The sequence below is a fragment of the Erpetoichthys calabaricus genome, chromosome 9 (genome assembly GCF_900747795.2).
Source record: "Erpetoichthys calabaricus chromosome 9, fErpCal1.3, whole genome shotgun sequence".
In the NCBI taxonomy this organism is placed as follows: Eukaryota; Metazoa; Chordata; class Cladistia; order Polypteriformes; family Polypteridae; genus Erpetoichthys; species Erpetoichthys calabaricus.
This window is the reverse complement of record NC_041402.2, coordinates 1031433-1047908: the sequence shown is the minus strand read 5'-3', so window position 1 is coordinate 1047908 and position 16476 is coordinate 1031433. Positions and strand designations below refer to the sequence as shown.

The 16476-nt window shown below is 53.5% G+C and overlaps 2 protein-coding genes across 6 annotated transcripts in view; one reads left to right on the top strand and one right to left on the bottom strand.

Annotated features, from left to right (window-relative positions):
- The window catches only part of ntng2b (netrin g2b), a 76385-nt gene extending 63632 nt beyond the window's left edge, over nt 1–12753 (top strand). Inside the window, exons 6-8 of one of the 3 annotated variants that reach the window (XM_028809066.2) lie at nt 4551–4718; nt 9922–10056; nt 11947–12753. In XM_028809066.2, coding sequence (XP_028664899.1) covers nt 4551–4718; nt 9922–10056; nt 11947–12158 — 515 coding nt within the window. In that variant the 3' untranslated portion in view covers nt 12159–12753. The remainder of the gene's footprint in view (nt 1–4550; nt 4719–9921; nt 10057–11946) is intronic. The other 2 variants (XM_051931609.1, XM_051931610.1) reach the window with 2 other exon arrangements.
- Nucleotides 1–16476, bottom strand: part of miga2 (mitoguardin 2) — a 532313-nt gene that overhangs the window by 238924 nt on the left and 276913 nt on the right. The gene's annotated exons all lie outside the window — the stretch shown is intronic.

Sequence of the window (16476 nt, the reverse complement as noted above, 5' to 3'; positions counted from 1 at the left end):
GCGAGGGCAGCAGGAGCCGCTTCTCGATGGCGTCACCTCTCTTCTTGATGCTCAAGTGTTGTGCCCGTAGCTGTAGGAGAGCACCCAGAGCCACCAGCTCTGCCATTAGATCCCTTTAGTGACAGTGAAGTGTCCCCTTAGCTGGTCCAGTACCGTGTTTGTGGCACCCAAAGCTGAAGCTTCTCTAAGAGTTCATCGCCGATTCCAGGGCACAGGTGGCCCTCAGTGAGCAGGTGCCATCGGCCATGTCCTCTTTCAGGGCATCCTCGTGACACTCTTACACGGGCTTCAGCTGAAAGTGACAATGCCCTCTTCACATTTAACGAGTATAAACCCATGATGCAATTTTTTTTTTCAAGCATCCTCAAAGATCATAAAATCAGGGTGGCCGCTTGGCAGCATCTCAGGATGGGCATTCGGGAACTTCAAAGGTAAGAAGGCCTTGCCAGGTGCGGCGTGTGGCGCAAGCCAAGTCCTCCAAACACAAGGTGGTACCAGCCAGTCATTCCTTAGAGCGCTGAGCGATGTGTAGTGAACGGAGGGCAAGTGAAGCGCGTCGCCTGTGTGCCACCCCTGTGCCACCCTGGCAGCTCATTTCATTTGATCTTCATTTGTGTTTCCGAGTTCACTTTTCTTGTTGTTATCTTCACGATGTTGCTGTCTGGGCGCCGCCATTTTGTGCTTTGCTCCCAGCAGAGGTGTGACGGCTAGGAGTCACATTGGGGGACTCCAGTGGCATCTGCCACACGGCTTTAGACGTCAGTAGTCCGTTTTCTTTCTTTCATTTTTGTAACTTTCTAGCTGTGACCCCTGCTTGAGTCCCCCCCCCCCCCGACCCCCCCCGTCTCACATTGGGTGGGGTGACATTCTTATATTCTCACACATTACTTGAGAGAAGCCATGCGATGCCAGCTGACTTGAAGTGACGTTACGTTTTTGGCCGCCTGTTGATGCCGATATTTACGTCACTCCAGCCCTCCACGTGAGGCGTGCGAGTCACCGGCCCACCGAGCGCCACACAGGCGGCCGCGGCTGCAGACCGATAGACCGATAGGCGGGGCTGGATGGGTGATTGGCAGCACAATGTCACACCAGTATACTGAGCGCTGCGTTCTGTGACCCACATAAGGGACATTCGCTTCACACCTCCCAAGGTCCAAGAAGGTGGCCGGAGACTCCTGGGGTATTGCAGGAGATGTCATGTGACTCCGCCGGAAGACGATCAGGAACTTCAGGAAGAGCCGTGGCTGTCACTTCATGAGGCGCGTCCCGTGGCCCTGACCTACCCCGGGCGGGTAGGAGTCGTTGTTAAACCAGCGGGTGGTCCGCAGTGGGGGGGCGACTCTCTTCGGCGTGTGTGTCTCACCCTTCCATCTCGGTGCTCGTTAGTGAGGTTGTTGTGCAGAGGCCATAATTACGTGCAGCTTAACGCAACGTCCCACCTCCTTCTGATTGTCATCTTCTTCTTCTTCCTCTTCTTCTTCTGCTCTGAACATTTTTATTATTTTTATTTCCACTGGTGAAGTCTCAGAATGAGCGTCAGAAAACCAGAAAATGTCATCGTGAGTGTCACTTTGTGGCCCAGGGTGACGTCATCACGCGTGGGACGCTTCAGAACTTCTACTCATGTCCTACTTCTCATCCTGAGGCGCTTGAGGGCCCAGGACACCGAGACCCCCGGTGAAGATCAGAAGCCCCCCCAATCAGCCCACCTGTGGCTCCGCCCACATCCTTGGCAGACTCAGAGCTGCTGTGATTTTGAGGTTTCTTTGTGACTTTCTACTCCTGTCATCTTTTGTCGTCATCATGTGGTGGCTGTCACTAGGAGGTGTGGCTTCAGGAAGTCATGTTTGTGACGTCTTGTGGACGCGCGCAGAGAGCTCACTCACGATTTGGTCCACTTTGCTCGTTATTGGGGTTTTATTTTTATATCCTGGTGCTCAGAGTTGACGTTTGAGGGTTAGGGTGAAGGCCACCGACGCATTAAAAGAGGGGAGTGGGGGTGGAGGAGCAGGAGCATAAGTGACAATTAGTGACAAGTTGCCTGGTAGGAGTCCAGATGGGGTGGGGACATGAGGGGACAGCTAGTGACTAATTACATAACAGGGGTTGAGGTGCGGGTGTGCCAAGAGGTGACGGCTACTAACAGACAGGTGTGCCAGCGGTCCAGGTGGGGACAATGACTACTGAATGACAGAAGAGGAGCCTAATGAGGGTGGGCTGGGGGTATAGAGGCGATGCCTCCTGACAAATCAGATATCATGGTGACAATGACCAATGAAATCCATGACACTGCTAATGAACTAGAAGTCCAAGTGGGGAGGAGCTAAAAGCGAGGGCCACTAATGAGGCAGGGATTAACATGGAGGAGGAGCCAAAGGTGACACGAGTTATGTAACAACAGGTGAGGTGGGGAGGGGCCAAAGGTGGCAGCTACCAGGTGGGCAAGAAGGGTCAATATCTGAATGTCCGAATGGGGGTGGAGCTAAAGATGAGGGCTGCCAATGAGAGGCCTGCTGGGGGTCCAGGACAGGAGGCAATAAGTGAAGACCACTAATGAGCTACTGGTAAGGGGTCCAGGTACAAAGGTGACAGCTACAACTGACTGACAGGCATGAAGGGCCATTCACCTGGCAGGGACTCAGCTGGAAGACGGGTGCCAGCTAATGCCAGGCAAGGCAGCTGGAGTGGTGAGAACCACAAATGAAGCACATAACATGACTCTGGAGTTCAGGTGGGCTTGTTATGTGTGACAGGGGTCATTCACCAGTGTCACTTAGTGCCCCCTAGGGGCCGTTCTTGTGTAATGCTGCATATGCTGCCATGCTGAGGTGTGACGGTCCTTCTTGAGTGACAACTGTGGAAAAATGTCTGTGAGCTGCACCCCCCTGTCGCCCCCGTGACTGCCTGTGTCGTGTCTCTTGCTCGTTGACAATGACGTTGCTGTCTGCTTTGTTTCATCTCCTCTTCATGCCCATTGTCTTGGCCGTGTGCATGTGTCGGGTAAACCAGGTAAGGCCGTCTATCTTCTGTCTTGGTGGACATTAGGGGCCCTCGCCCTTCTTCTGTATCAGTGCTAATGCCCCCCTCCCCTCCCCCGGGACCCCCACCAACTCGTCTGGAATGATTTGTGCTTGAAGCTTCTGGATTCTCCTGTGGACATTGGCATCAGGTGCCAGCGCTCCTCAGGGACCTTTGTTGAAGTCAATGTGCTCCCTGACATGTCCTTTTCACCTACCATGTGCCCATTGGTGCCACCACAAGGTGGTGTGGTGGGCTCATAAAACACTTCTAAAAATGCCAACACTACTTTAGCTCTCATTTTCTTGGAGTGCCCCCTGCTGGTGGGATCAGCCAAGTGCAGAGGTGCCCCGGGTACCTGTGAACAAACATCAGAAAAGAGCCATCAGTTCAGGCCAGGTGATGTGAACAGGGACATTCAGGACCGGGATGGTACACCACACTGGCATCTGGGCATCCCACCCTCGCTAACATATGCTGGCATGTGGTGGCTTTGCTTTTTCTTTCTTTCTGTCTAATCCCACCTCCAGTCAGGCTCCACTGCCAGTGACAAGAACCCAATGGGCACTTTTGAGGGCATTCATTTTCCATTGGGTTCTATTTTTGTTCAGCCTTCTCTTCCCACATCCCACCACACACAGTGCCAGGGAGGCATCCTCGTCTTCTCTGAACTCCTCACCCTTTCGCTTTGTCACTCCCCTTAGGCAGAAGTGGTGGCACCACGGTGACAGCTTATCACCCCAACACCACCCTGAAGATGCCAGTGAACCTGTTTTTCAGATTTGTGGTCCTTGTTCCACTTGGCACTGGGGCATGTTGAGTTGTTTTGGACCCGTCACTCAGTGGCACAGTGCTAATGCCACCTTATGGGTCCAAATTTCATGCCAGGTAGTCATCTGCCTGGGTTTTCCCTCCCATAGACCAAAGAGGTGCCAGTTAGTTGATGACGGGTGTTCTGCCCACACTTGGCTCCTGCCTTGTGCCCAGTGTTGCCAAGTGTGTTCCTAGTCATTCCCTGCCCCACCCCAATGGGCTTGACAATAGCAGGTCACATGTCACCAACAATGACAGCTGGTGATCCCGAGTGCCCCCCACTTGTCTCCCCACCCTGAACTGTGTACATTCAACTGGCCACCTCAGGTCCACAACAGAATGTTTGGAACCCACCAGGGCTACAGGACCACAGGGGTGTCCTTTTAAAATCAGCGTGGGGGCCTTTAAAAGGTCAGAGGCCATGCCAGGTGGCACCAGCACTGCCTTCCCTTTTCGTGGTCGTCATGCCCCGAGGTCCACCTTGGGCCTGTCCACCTGCCACCGCTCACTCAAACTGACTGCATGCTTTGCCCAGCTGTGGGTCTCCTCTTCAAGGATGGCAGTGCCAGGGGCACTTAGAGGAGCCCCCTGCCTGGACTGGCATGTGTGCGCAGCGTCTGAACTTCAAGCATAAATCGTTTCGGTGTCTTCCTCGTCCTCTTCCTCCCGGGGCTGTGACTTTAACGATGCTCTGCTCTCTTTCTCTTTCCTATCAGACTGCGAGTGTAACGGCCACTCGAACCGCTGCAGTTACATCGACTTTCTCAACATCGTGACGTGCGTCAGCTGCAAACACAACACTAGGGGGCAGCACTGTCAGCACTGCCGCCTGGGATACTTCCGGAATCTGTCCGCCGAGCTCGACGACGAGAACGTGTGTATAGGTCAGTCGCCAGACCGCTGCATGACCCTCAGGTGACACACGATGGGGGTTGGGGGGGGGGGGGGGGCTGGTCCAGTTTGTCGATGTCCCTCCTCCCAAAAAATGTCATTGGATTGAAATTCAAAGTACGATCGGCTGAAGGAAAAGTCGCAGACATCCCAGAATGCAAAGCGGGGGGACAAACAGCCTGACGGCACATTGGGGGGTCCACAGACGTGTAGACAATCCAGTAGGCACCGGACCCCCAGACTCTTACAGTAACCCTAAAATGAAGACAAGGACGCCGTTTCTATTTTGTAACTCTGATCCGCTCCCTGCGCTTGTGTCTTGTGGTGGGGGGGCACCTGTGCTGAAGCTTTAAGACCACCTTTGACTTGAATGAGCCGACACACACACACGTGAAGACCACCGGCCCCTCACTGGACGACCTTCAGACGCAGCATGAGGCCAAATCGATGGCCCACCCTTCACCAAACAGCAGCACCATTCGCGAGTGCCCTTCCAGTTGGCATATGGCTGCCACTTAGCCCTGGCGGGCGAGGCGGGCACCACCATCCACCTCGTTAGGGTCGACACACGTCAGGCTGTCCGAGTGGAGCTGGCAGAGCTGGCAGCCCACAGGAGAGGAGGTCTTTGTGCAGGAATTACTTTGGAGTTGTTCAATCAGCCACCCCCCCCCCCATTTGGGGTGCGCTAATTGACTCCTCCGGGTGCTCGCTTTACATTCCAGGCGCGCACACAACCCCAGGCATTCTGCCTTTTAAAGCTCAGCGAGCTTTGATGATGGGGCTCGGGCTGAAAGAGGTACGCAAATGAGAGGCGAAAAATTAGAAACCATAAAGATGAAGATGAAGAAGAAGAAGAGCAAAATAGGAAGAAGGCGCGCTCGGCCAAACGTTATTCAAGGAGGAGAACCCAACAGGTCTGCCCAGATCTACAAGCCCGTCCGAGTGCATGTGACACCGTTAGCCAGCTGGCGCCCACTCTGTCCTCTCCAGGGGTTTGGGGACAATGAGTGACAGGCCTGTAGTGTGGAGCCGGGCACACAGGAGTACCTTCATGCTCCACTAACACCCACAGATACTGGGCAGGGGGGTCAAATGTCCAAGGTGACTGGAGGGAGGGGGATGTGGTCTTATGTGCCAACTGGACTGGCAAGAGTTGTGCCATACACCACAACACTGGGCATCTGGTTAACAACACTGGCATGAATTTCGAGTTTTAGGAGCTGTGGGCAACTGGTCCACAAGAGTGGCGTAAAATGGTTCTCTTAAAGATCGGGGCGATGAGAGGGTGCGACAGAGAAAAGGGCACCAATAATCTGAAGACCACACAAACGCGTGTGAGGGTCGACTGGCAGTCTCTTCAGATACTAAAGGGGGCAGTCAGCGCCAATCCGTCACCCGCAAGTCCTGATTTGTGGTTTCTTTGTGTGCAGTGCCCTCTTGTGGACGGTGATGGTACTGCACCCCTCTCAGTGCTAACAGCTAAATCGCCATCTCGGGACGTCCTAAACTCAAGCTGGCAGCATTGAAACGCACTTTAGCTGCCCAGAAGTCTCACATTCACTTCGCTGGCATGTGCAGTACATCATGAGGGTCTTCAATTGACCCTGCATGCCTGCTAAGGTACCCCAAAGTCATGGCAACTGCATTTGACCCATCGGGGCTTTGACCAGAAATGACCCTGTGACACCTGGAATGGCAGCTCAGGTGACTTTAAGGGTATTTTAACGTGACATTTTGGATGTCACCGACATCTTAGAACAGACTTGTAGCACTTTAAGATGCCAGGAAATGAATCAGAGATTTAAAGACGTCAGGTGGGCACCTCAGATGGGAGGGCATCCTGACCCTGCTGGCATCTGAGCAGACATCACCGCCCCATCAAAATGCAATGAGTCCTCATCCACCTCTAGGGGGTCTTAAACGCGTTGTTGGGCTCGGCCAGGTCTTCACTTCTGACAGCAGGAATGCCAGCTTGAAGGGGATGGTGGCACACTCTTTGTTGGCATTTGAGTTGCCGCAGGTCTGATCTTTAGCTGCTGGTCACACCAAAAGTTTTTGTGTTTTGCTATTAAGAGACTCCAAACACGTGGCGGTGCCCCCATAAGTCTCAGGGGTCACCGTGTGAAAGAATTAAAAGGGGGTGGACAGCGATGGACGTCATCGGGCAGGCGAGGATTGGTGGCCAGGAAGATCAAAAGAGCGAATGACTAACGGGCACACCAGTCGGACCCTCATTCCTCATTTGTTTGCAGCTTCACCTTGGCATCTCATTGGAACTTCATTGTGGGGGTTTCAGAGGTGATAATAAATAAAAAATCCCGCACCCCCATTGCTTTGGCTGCCAGTGTCATGGACTGGTTTACGGTGCCCAAGGGTTACAGCGAGTGAGGACCACCAGATCAAAGGGAAGTGAAGGGTCAGGGAGAGCAAACGGAACCGATGGAAACGAGACCACGGGGGTCTGCTCACCCAGAGTGACGACTGGTGACACGAGGGGCACGTGAAAGTGGTCACATGACCAAACTCAAAATGGCATTGAATAAATAAAAAGGAAGCGGCAATAAAACGAAATCGTAAAACTGATGAGAGAAACCAAAGTCTGGCGAGTGAAGACCCCAAAACACTGGGCTGCTTGAGCTCATGGTACAGCCAGCAGGACGGTGGGCATGGTGACATGGTCACACACCTCCTCGCAGTCCGAGTTTACGCTGGACGTCTGCGCTCTTTTCCGCCATTGATGTCACTTCATGTCTTTCGGTCTTGGGTTGTGTTTACTGAAGCGCGGCTTGCCGGCTTTGCCGTTGGCTCGTTGACATCGACGAGGACGTCTTCTGGTTGTGTCACTCAGCACAAGCGAGACCCCCAAACCAAAGTTTTTCATTTCTTTTGAGGTCCACACAGAAGTCATGGATGTCTGCGTCACCACTGTGCCACCGTCAGTGGCTTGTCCTCCTTATTCAGGCAGGAACTGAGCCAAGAAGAGGAGCGGGAGACGAACGGGACATAAAAGTCACAGTCACAAAGCGGTCAACGCCAGCAGAGCAAAAGTCTAACATGGAACCAAAAGCCAAAGAACACACGTCATTGTCATCCTCGGTCTGGGGCCCACCACACAGCACTGATGTCACAGGGTGAGACCCCCAGTCATCACAAGGCGGCACTGGAAAAGCAAGAAGACAAAATGGCGGCGCATCAAGATGTTCTCAAATCAAAAGGACCTCGCGTAGCGCCAATCGAATACCTCAAAGCCCCGGCCAAGCGAATTGTGTGCAGGTTTGTGACGCCAGCATCTCCACGAGGCGGCACTCTGCACGAGCATGAAAATGAACTAAAACAAATCATGTGACACACGCGAGGAGACCCCTCGGCCCACTTGTCACTCGTTTGTGCAGCTCAGCTGTCCCCATTTCTCCTCCAGATCCTCCTTGAAGGATCCCGAGATTTCCTCAAAGTTCTTGATGTCTTCAGTCTGCTGTGCTTTCATTTCCAAATTTGCAAAAACTGCACAACATGAAGATTCATCACGCCAGGCCATCCTGAAGTGACGATGACAAAGCCCAGGGCTGCACTCTCTGATGTCACCAAAGTCATAATTCAGGTGCCCCAGACAGCCAGCAGGCCACAGGTGAAGATGGCGAGGCCTAAACCATCAAGACCCCCGTACTGCTGGAAACAAAAAGGAAAGTCTGAGGGACCCAAACATCAGGGTCAACGGGTAAAGTGCGTGGGGTCAAAGAGCAGGGAAATCGTCACAGCCAATCGTTTAACAAAAGGGGGACTCGAAAGGCCACACACACACACACACACACACACACACTCCTGGCACCGCAGAGCTGTTAGTTTACGCTGAGTACCCGGACCTTAAATCTCGACGATGACATCACGAGTCATGTGATTGGGCTCACAGCCAATTGAGACACTACCAAGATGGCCACCAAAACAAAAGGACCTCAGCAAAATGGCGTCACAAAGTGAAATTGAAATGACGACCACATTTGATCAGACTTGGCAACGTTTACGAGCAAAGTGTGGCGCGGTAAGCCTCGACTGCCTCCTCACGGCGGACTGATGACGGGGTCTCTCATGTTTGTCAAATCAAAAGTGCCACACCAAACTCAAACCAACGTTTATCTGGAAGGATCCAGAAAGTCGGACACGGAAGGCAGTGTGCCGGGGGGGCCGTGACCCCACCTGTCACATAAAATACCCTGAGTCATGTGACCAGCAACGGGCATTGCAGCCACCAACATCAACACATAATGGCGATGCCAGTGTCAGAGGTGTGTCGGTGCTCACTGGTGCCCACTGGTGCTCAGCACTTCTCCGTGGAGCCCACCTCACGTACGAATGACGACACACAGAAAACAAAATGGCAGCACAGCAACATCACACACAAGACAGAATAATTCACAACTCAAAGGGACAAGTGACAAGCGAGGCAGGCGTGGGTCCCCAAATCTTTCATAACACAGTGTGACGGGCACACATCGGGTGGGCACTTTGCCACGAATGATGGGTGCTCAAGTCTGTGAGTACTGATTAAAAACGGACGGCCAGCTGCTGGGTTGGCAGATGACGACAGCGGGCGGGCAGGCGGGCGAGCAGGAGGCGCAGTGATTGACTTTCTTTTCTTCACCTTCTCCTTCGTTCTTTCCTTTCTTTCTTGTTCTCTCCACCCGCCGCGTTTTGCTAGAAGGATCACAAGTGGTGGTCTGGAGAACTTGAGGAACTGAGGAAAGCTGCTGCTCATGTGCATCGCACCAACCTCGCCAGGCTTGTCTGCCAGTGGGAGGCAATGTTGGCTTTACCCTTCGTGGGCCAATACCAAATCACCGCCACGGCGTCCGACTCTCTGTGCCACCTTGGTCCCCCCTCTGCCCTTCAGCCCACAGTGGCCCATTGGCCTTCTTCAGGATGTGTTTGAGACCCCCCAGAGGAGGATGGCGGTCTCTGCCCAGTGGCAGGACTCGTACGCAGGGGGCCATTAGGTCACATAGCCACCTGCTCTACCAGCTCTCTTACAGCTTGGCTGGCAGGCTGCTGCTTACTGATTTGGAGGCCCTGGGTTCAAGGACGGTGGTAAGTGGCACCGATCTGCTGGCCAAGCGCAGGGCGTCTCGGCGGGTGGGCTTCGTCTGACTTGCACGCTTGCCTGTGTCTTGGACCAAAGTCGTCCCTTTATTGATCTCTCTGTAGAGTGTAACTGTAACCAGATGGGCTCCGTCCACGACCGCTGCAACGAGACGGGCTACTGTGAGTGTAAAGATGGCGCGACCGGCCCGAAATGCGAGGACTGCCTGCCCGGATACTACTGGAAGCAGGGCTGCTACCGTAAGTATAGCGAATGGGCACTGGACACAAGGGGGGTGCCCGCTGTCACCCACCCAGGAGGTCAGCATGGCAGTGGGTCACACTGAGAGGGCAGAGCAGAGAGAGGATAAGCAAGAAATGGAGACGGGAGGGATGGGATAATGCCAGTCTGTGCGCCCGCCCAGTCAGCTCATAATTTGTGTTGCTTTCTTAATCGTTTGTATTTTTATAAAACTGGCAATCAGTGTGAGGTGGGAGGTGGAGCAGTGGGTGAGAAACAAGAAACAAGCGGGAAGTAGGGGCCACCTAAAAACCTCGTAAGCACCTCGTTGTTAGGGGACGCTGACAGGTGACACTGAGCTAATGGCCAATGCCCAGGGGGCACCACTCTGAGCCCAGAAACCAAGAGAAGACCCTCATAGGCCAGTGCCCCCATTCTCAGGTTCCCATTAGGGTCCATCACCCCCCTGCCCTAGAGATGACCCAGTGAGTGCCCCCTCTACCCATTGTGCCCATCCCCTCACACGTCCAATTCTCTTTGTTTGGCTCACTCTGTCCACTTGCCTTTGTCTCAGTGGGACGACCATCTCCAGGCGAGTCATCTCCATTTTCTATTTCCAGCTAATGAGGTCAAACTTCAGCATGCGGTCAGTCACGGGGGTCTCACCAGCCCCTGGACCCCCGAAACTTGCTATCCAAAGAAAAGAGAAACTCCAGAGATTTAATTATGGCCACAACTTTAAAACCATCTAAAGTCCTCCAGGGAAAAGAAAAATAGAAAAAAAGAAAAGCAAAAGACCCCCAGGACAGATGTGGCCTCTGAGCAAAGCCCCCCACATTCATAATGGCCACCTGATCAACTTCTGACCTCCTCTGCTGCTGCTTTAGGTTGATGGCAGAGCACCCATAATGAGCCATGGCTGCCCTCTGCTGGATGGAGGTTCAAACCTCCGTAACAACGACAGACGGTAAGACCTTCTAATTTAATAAAGGAGGGTCCGTTTGAAATGACACGTCTTAACCAGACTCCACCATAACTCACAAAATGAAACGTTCTGCTGTTTGGTTTGTACCCCCCGGCCACAACGTCCTGCTCTGAGCTCGGAGTGTCGCCCTCTAGTGTCTGAGCTCGGTTACTGATGGCACAGCCACTGCTATTGGTGATACATCTGACCAGCTGGCATGTCACCCTCTGAACTCAGTCAGGGCTTTCATCAATAAGAGTGTCGCCCTCTAGTGTCTGAACTGTGCTACTGCTGGCACTGCCACTGCTTTACTGTCCGATACCCGTAATGCTGCTGATGATACACCTGACCAGCTGATATGTCGCCCTCTAGTGTCTGAGCTCACTTCTGCATGGCACACTTGGCTGGTAGCTCCATTGCGGTCTAATGTTGATCCTGTTACTGGTGGTACTAATGGCGCGGTGGGGGCCAACATGAACTAGAAAGCCACTGCCACAAGGCAGTAGGGGACCACTGGTTCAACACAAACCTAGGAGGGGCGCATTGGGCAGGTCACCCCACCTCTGCCAGGGACCCCCATGTAGAAACTTATAAAATGTGGGACAACTTGAAATGGCATCAGGGATGGAAAGGGTCACAGGGCAGTCCCCATCAGCGGCCCCCCCAAGCGGGGGGGCTCATTCCACCTGCAGAGCTTAGAATGGCAGCTGTCCAAAAGGCGCTGTATAAGATTTTGAACTTCCACGAGCGTCCATTTTAGAAATATGGAAACAATTGTTCTGTGCACTTTTTGATTTGTAAGTCACTTTGGATGGACAGATAAATAAATAAATAAATAAATAAGTGGACAGAGGGACACACACATAGTGACCATTGGTGGGTGGGACTGTCCGAGCAGAATGGCCACATTGACCTTGTCCTCCTCTTCCTCTTCTTCTCTTTCCAGCCAACGTCTGTGACGATGGGCTCTTGCTTTGCCTCAATGGAGGGACCTGCTACCAAAACCAGAGGTGCGTGTGTCCGGCGGGATTCAAGGGGGTCCTGTGCGAGCAGCCCAAGTGCAATTCAGAGGAGGGCGACTGCGACACCGCCGCCCCGTCCTCGTACCTCAGCCTGGCCGTCCTCGCCGGGGGCCTGCTGCTCCACTGGCTGCACTGAGGCGCCGACGGGCCAAGACCCCCAGACCTGAAGGGAACGGGCGGTGAGGGAAAGACGAACGCTGCCACGAGACGGGCGGCCGAAGGTCCACAGGAGGGGACGAGAAGAAGAGCGCCACCCGCTCACTTTTGGGATTGTGGCCCCAGACTTTGATACCAAAAAGCAAACTGGCACTCGCTCAGAGACGCGCCCTTGTAGTCCATGCCCACGTTAGGATGCACCTGCCCATGATATCATTTTATTTGTTTTGAACTCCGAAAGATTCAATCGCTGCGCCCGCTGCCACTTCTGTATCGCTCTAGAGAACATAGACAGCCACGCAGACGTCAGTCGACCGAGACCCTCAGACCCCCGTCGCCGGCTCCAGGGCCCGAGTGCGCATCAGGTAGCCCACCTGTGAACACATGCTGTGGAGGACGGAGCGGCGGCAGCGGAGTCACCGAAACAAACCGACGATGACAATAATGACAATAATGACAACAGCGTACGTACACTGCAGCACTGTTGGAATATTCTTTTGTAGAAATCATTATTTTTGTTTGGAGTAAATGTTATCATTTAAAATCTACAAATAAATTCCAGATGTGCATTTTAATATTCTTATCCCTAACACCCACCCACCTCACCCCGGTGGTCTCACTGCTGTCCCGACTCAGACCACTCATTTACATTTGGAGCTCCATTCACTCGAGGCTTCCAAAAGTCCACATCTGCTGAGCCTGACGTGGTCACCACGACTCCCAGTGTCCGAGGGGCTTCACCTTCATCTGGAAATGCCAGGATAAAAAAAAAAACCACAGCAAAGGTAACTCATGAGGGACGTCACAGGTATGGATTGGGATCACCACGGGGACACCGGGACTGACACCCCAAGGTGCCAGGGGATGGCCTGCTCTCACACCCTAAACTTAACACACCAGCTTCTCATGAGCAACACACGGTGTCCCCAAGACTGAAGAAAGAGGACGACAATGCCAGGCCCTCTACTGGAGTCTTAGGCCTCCCCGTGTCCTCACCACGTGCTGCCAGGTGCCAGCGGCGACTTCACTCACTCGAGTTGTGCAGACAAAGTAAAGCAGCAAATGACAGTCAACAATGAGGTCCTCACACACCCTGGTGTCAAGTGACACTTCCTGTTAAGTCATGTCCTGGTCAGAGGGGAGGTCCTCCTGGGTGGCTTTACCATTCACTCACTGAGCTGAGGTCCAGGTAGATATTGTCCCTTTCGAGTGTCAGGCAGATTGTTCTTCTGGCCCAGTGTCCATGTGGGGTTCCATACCTCCTCATGATGCTCCTCACACACACGTCTGGTTTGCTCTTCTGCTGATGGACGGCTGATCGTGAAGGTCTCAACCAAACACTTCAAGGTTCATTTCTTATTGGCGGAGTGGCAAGGGGCTCCATGGACGTGTCAGGTGGAATCTACCTTGACCTACGTAGACATGCAAGACCAACATCTCGTTGTGGTGACCTGAACGTGGACCTCAATGTGTGTGTGTGTGTGTGTGGGGGGGGGGGGGGGGGGGGGGGGTTCACCCACATTGGACTGGTGTCCTATCCGGGGCTCCAGCTGCCCCACAACCCTGCCCTGGATAAGTGGCTCTGTAAAATGGAGGGGTGGGACATTAAGTTAGTTAGAAGGTTTGGCCAATGCGCCCCGACTTGCTTTAGTGTCCCGTCAGGTGTGACATCTCCATCTGTCATTTAGCAGACACTTCAACGTACATAATGGAGATGATGTCAGTGAGGGTCTTCAGGTGTCCCAAGACTTTACTGGCTCGGTACCTGAGAAGTGCTCTGGAGTCTACGGGTTCTTCAAGCACGACACACGTGAATCTCAGCCCACTGCGGACACTCACTAACTAGGACCAGTTCACTAAAGACGCTTCTCATACACACCGAGGAGCTCAGTGGGTCAGCTGAAGGTGGGCAATGAGGGGCTACACATGAAGAGCCTACATTAGAGTCTCAGGTCACATGGTGGAGACCCCAGAAGGTGCTGACCATCAGCAAACCTGAGTGGGTGTGAAGGAGCACAGAACTTCATGAGGACCCTCATATGAGAAGGTGCTGACCCTCCGAGTGTCTTTCTGACCAGCATCAATGGCTCATCTCAGGTGGTGTGCTGCTGCATGGTGGGCCATCGGCAGGGGCTTCACAGGATGTGCCCCCTGTCCATGTCACGAGACGTGGTCTGATCTTCTACAGAGTGAATCAGTTTTGAATGGGTGGCCACCACACTGTGAGCAGCGACAGGCAGCTGGCCATCGACTGTCACCTCACAGTGACATGCTGACAAGGTAGGTGTTCATGATCAACAGCCGAGCCCCATGTTCAACCAAATAGCTGGGTGGGATGGTGAGGACCTCCAGCTTTGACTGGTCGACCCAGAGATGGTGGGCCTTTACCCAAAAGTGGAGATGTCATTAAGACCTGCAGAGAACCTGGTATCGTCCCCGGGATGTGGAGGGAGACTGGCAGGCTGAAGGCGAGGTGGGGGCTGGGGGGGCAAACATCCAGCCTGGTATTTTAGGTGGCACCTTTCATGGTAAGTGACATCAACTGTTAGAGAGGCACCTTTGGGCAAACTGAGTCCCAACAGAGAAGTCGGTTCAGCGGACACCTTCGGGGTATGGAGACGGCTAATGTCACCCCATGGCACAGCCCACCATCTGATCAAACACAAAAGCGATAAAAATCACAGAGAAGAAACGGGCAGCGACGAGCACAGCAGGCCTGCTGAGCAGCACCATGACGGTGTAGCAGCTCTGGGCACGGAGATCTCATGGCTTCAAGCCGAGACCCAACAAAAAGAGAACACAGCTGAGAAGAGGTGACGTCTGATTGTGCCAACCTCAATGGCAGAGCTGAGGTGCTTGAGGGACTCCTCCCCAGCGCCCTGATGTCACAGCATGGAGGCTGGCTGGCTGGCATGGACATCTAAAGTGAAAGAAACAAGCAGGACGACAGCCAAAGAAGAGCGGGGCTGAGGACAACCAGAGGCCTGGGACTAAGGAGCAGCTGCAGGGGCAATGGTGGAGCCGAGGGGACCGATGGGTGGCATAGCAGGCAGGTGCAGTTTCTTTTGGTCTGTTTTGGCCTTTAGGGTCCCTTCATTGTGGGGTTGGCCTTGTCCTGTCATCATTTTTAAAGCACCGTGAATTGGACCGGACACGGACCACTGGGATGGTAGAACGACGCACTTTGGGTTCTGCCCACCCAGACCCACTGTGTGGAACACCTGGAAAGTTCCATTTGATTGAAGAAGAATCTCCTTCTTCAGCTGACGATGACTTCACTGCACCCCCTTAATAATGTCCAGCACTCCCAGCTCTGCCACCTACGGGGGTCTCATAGCCCACTCACCGTCTGAGTACACAGTTAGGTACTCAACACGGCCAGCAAATCTGTGCACCGAACAGTAAATGTAACTCGCCCATCAGGAGTGACGGACGGCGCATTAAACCAACCAGTGTTCCTGTTGGGTTGGGCTCCACCCCCAGTAGGCGGGTCCACAGATACAAACAAACACAAACTTCTCGCCGTTTGTCTTCTTCACTTCACATCGCGACTTGTGAACGCTGCACACTCATTTTGATGTGGAGGAAGGCGCAGCCCCCCAGCACAGCACACTGCGCTATGGACACTTTGTCACCATGCCAGCCATGGGTGTGGCTTTCATCTGCATGTCACAGAGTTCAAGTGTGTCCAGCAGGGAGCGCTGGCTTCATACGGAAGGACCTTTGGTGTACTGTGTCACCTCAAAGCCACCAGACAAGTACGTCAGTGACACATTTACACTTGGCTTGTCACACAGACCCTTTCAGCCAGGCTTTGTACGGAAGTCGACCGAGGTGACAACAGCCATCAGCCGAGGGGCTATCAGTGCTCAGCTGTCGTCTTTTCCAGATGCTGCACAGACGTTTGGAGGCCAAAGTTATTGAGGGACGCAAAGACCCAGGGCTCAGCACTGGGGGGTCTCGCCGTGCCTTTATGAGAACATCGTTTGATACAATAAACCAATCAGGTTCCCCTTTTCCCTGCAGCACAAAGACCCTTGCCAGCCATTCAGCTGGTAGAGCCGAAGACGCACATGAATGAAAACAAAGGCTGTGCCCACCCGTCTATCATTACGTTTCACCCCAGCGTCTTCACATCTGTTCCAAAAGTATCTGCACAGACCCCAAACCGACCAAACAAATCTTCCAGAGGGTCTCTCCAGACCCCTCAGCCCCACAGGTGTTCAGGTCAGAGGATGGCCACAGCAAAGTATCGATTGAGCGCCCACTGAAACTGAGCGTCCTTCTGATTGTCGTCC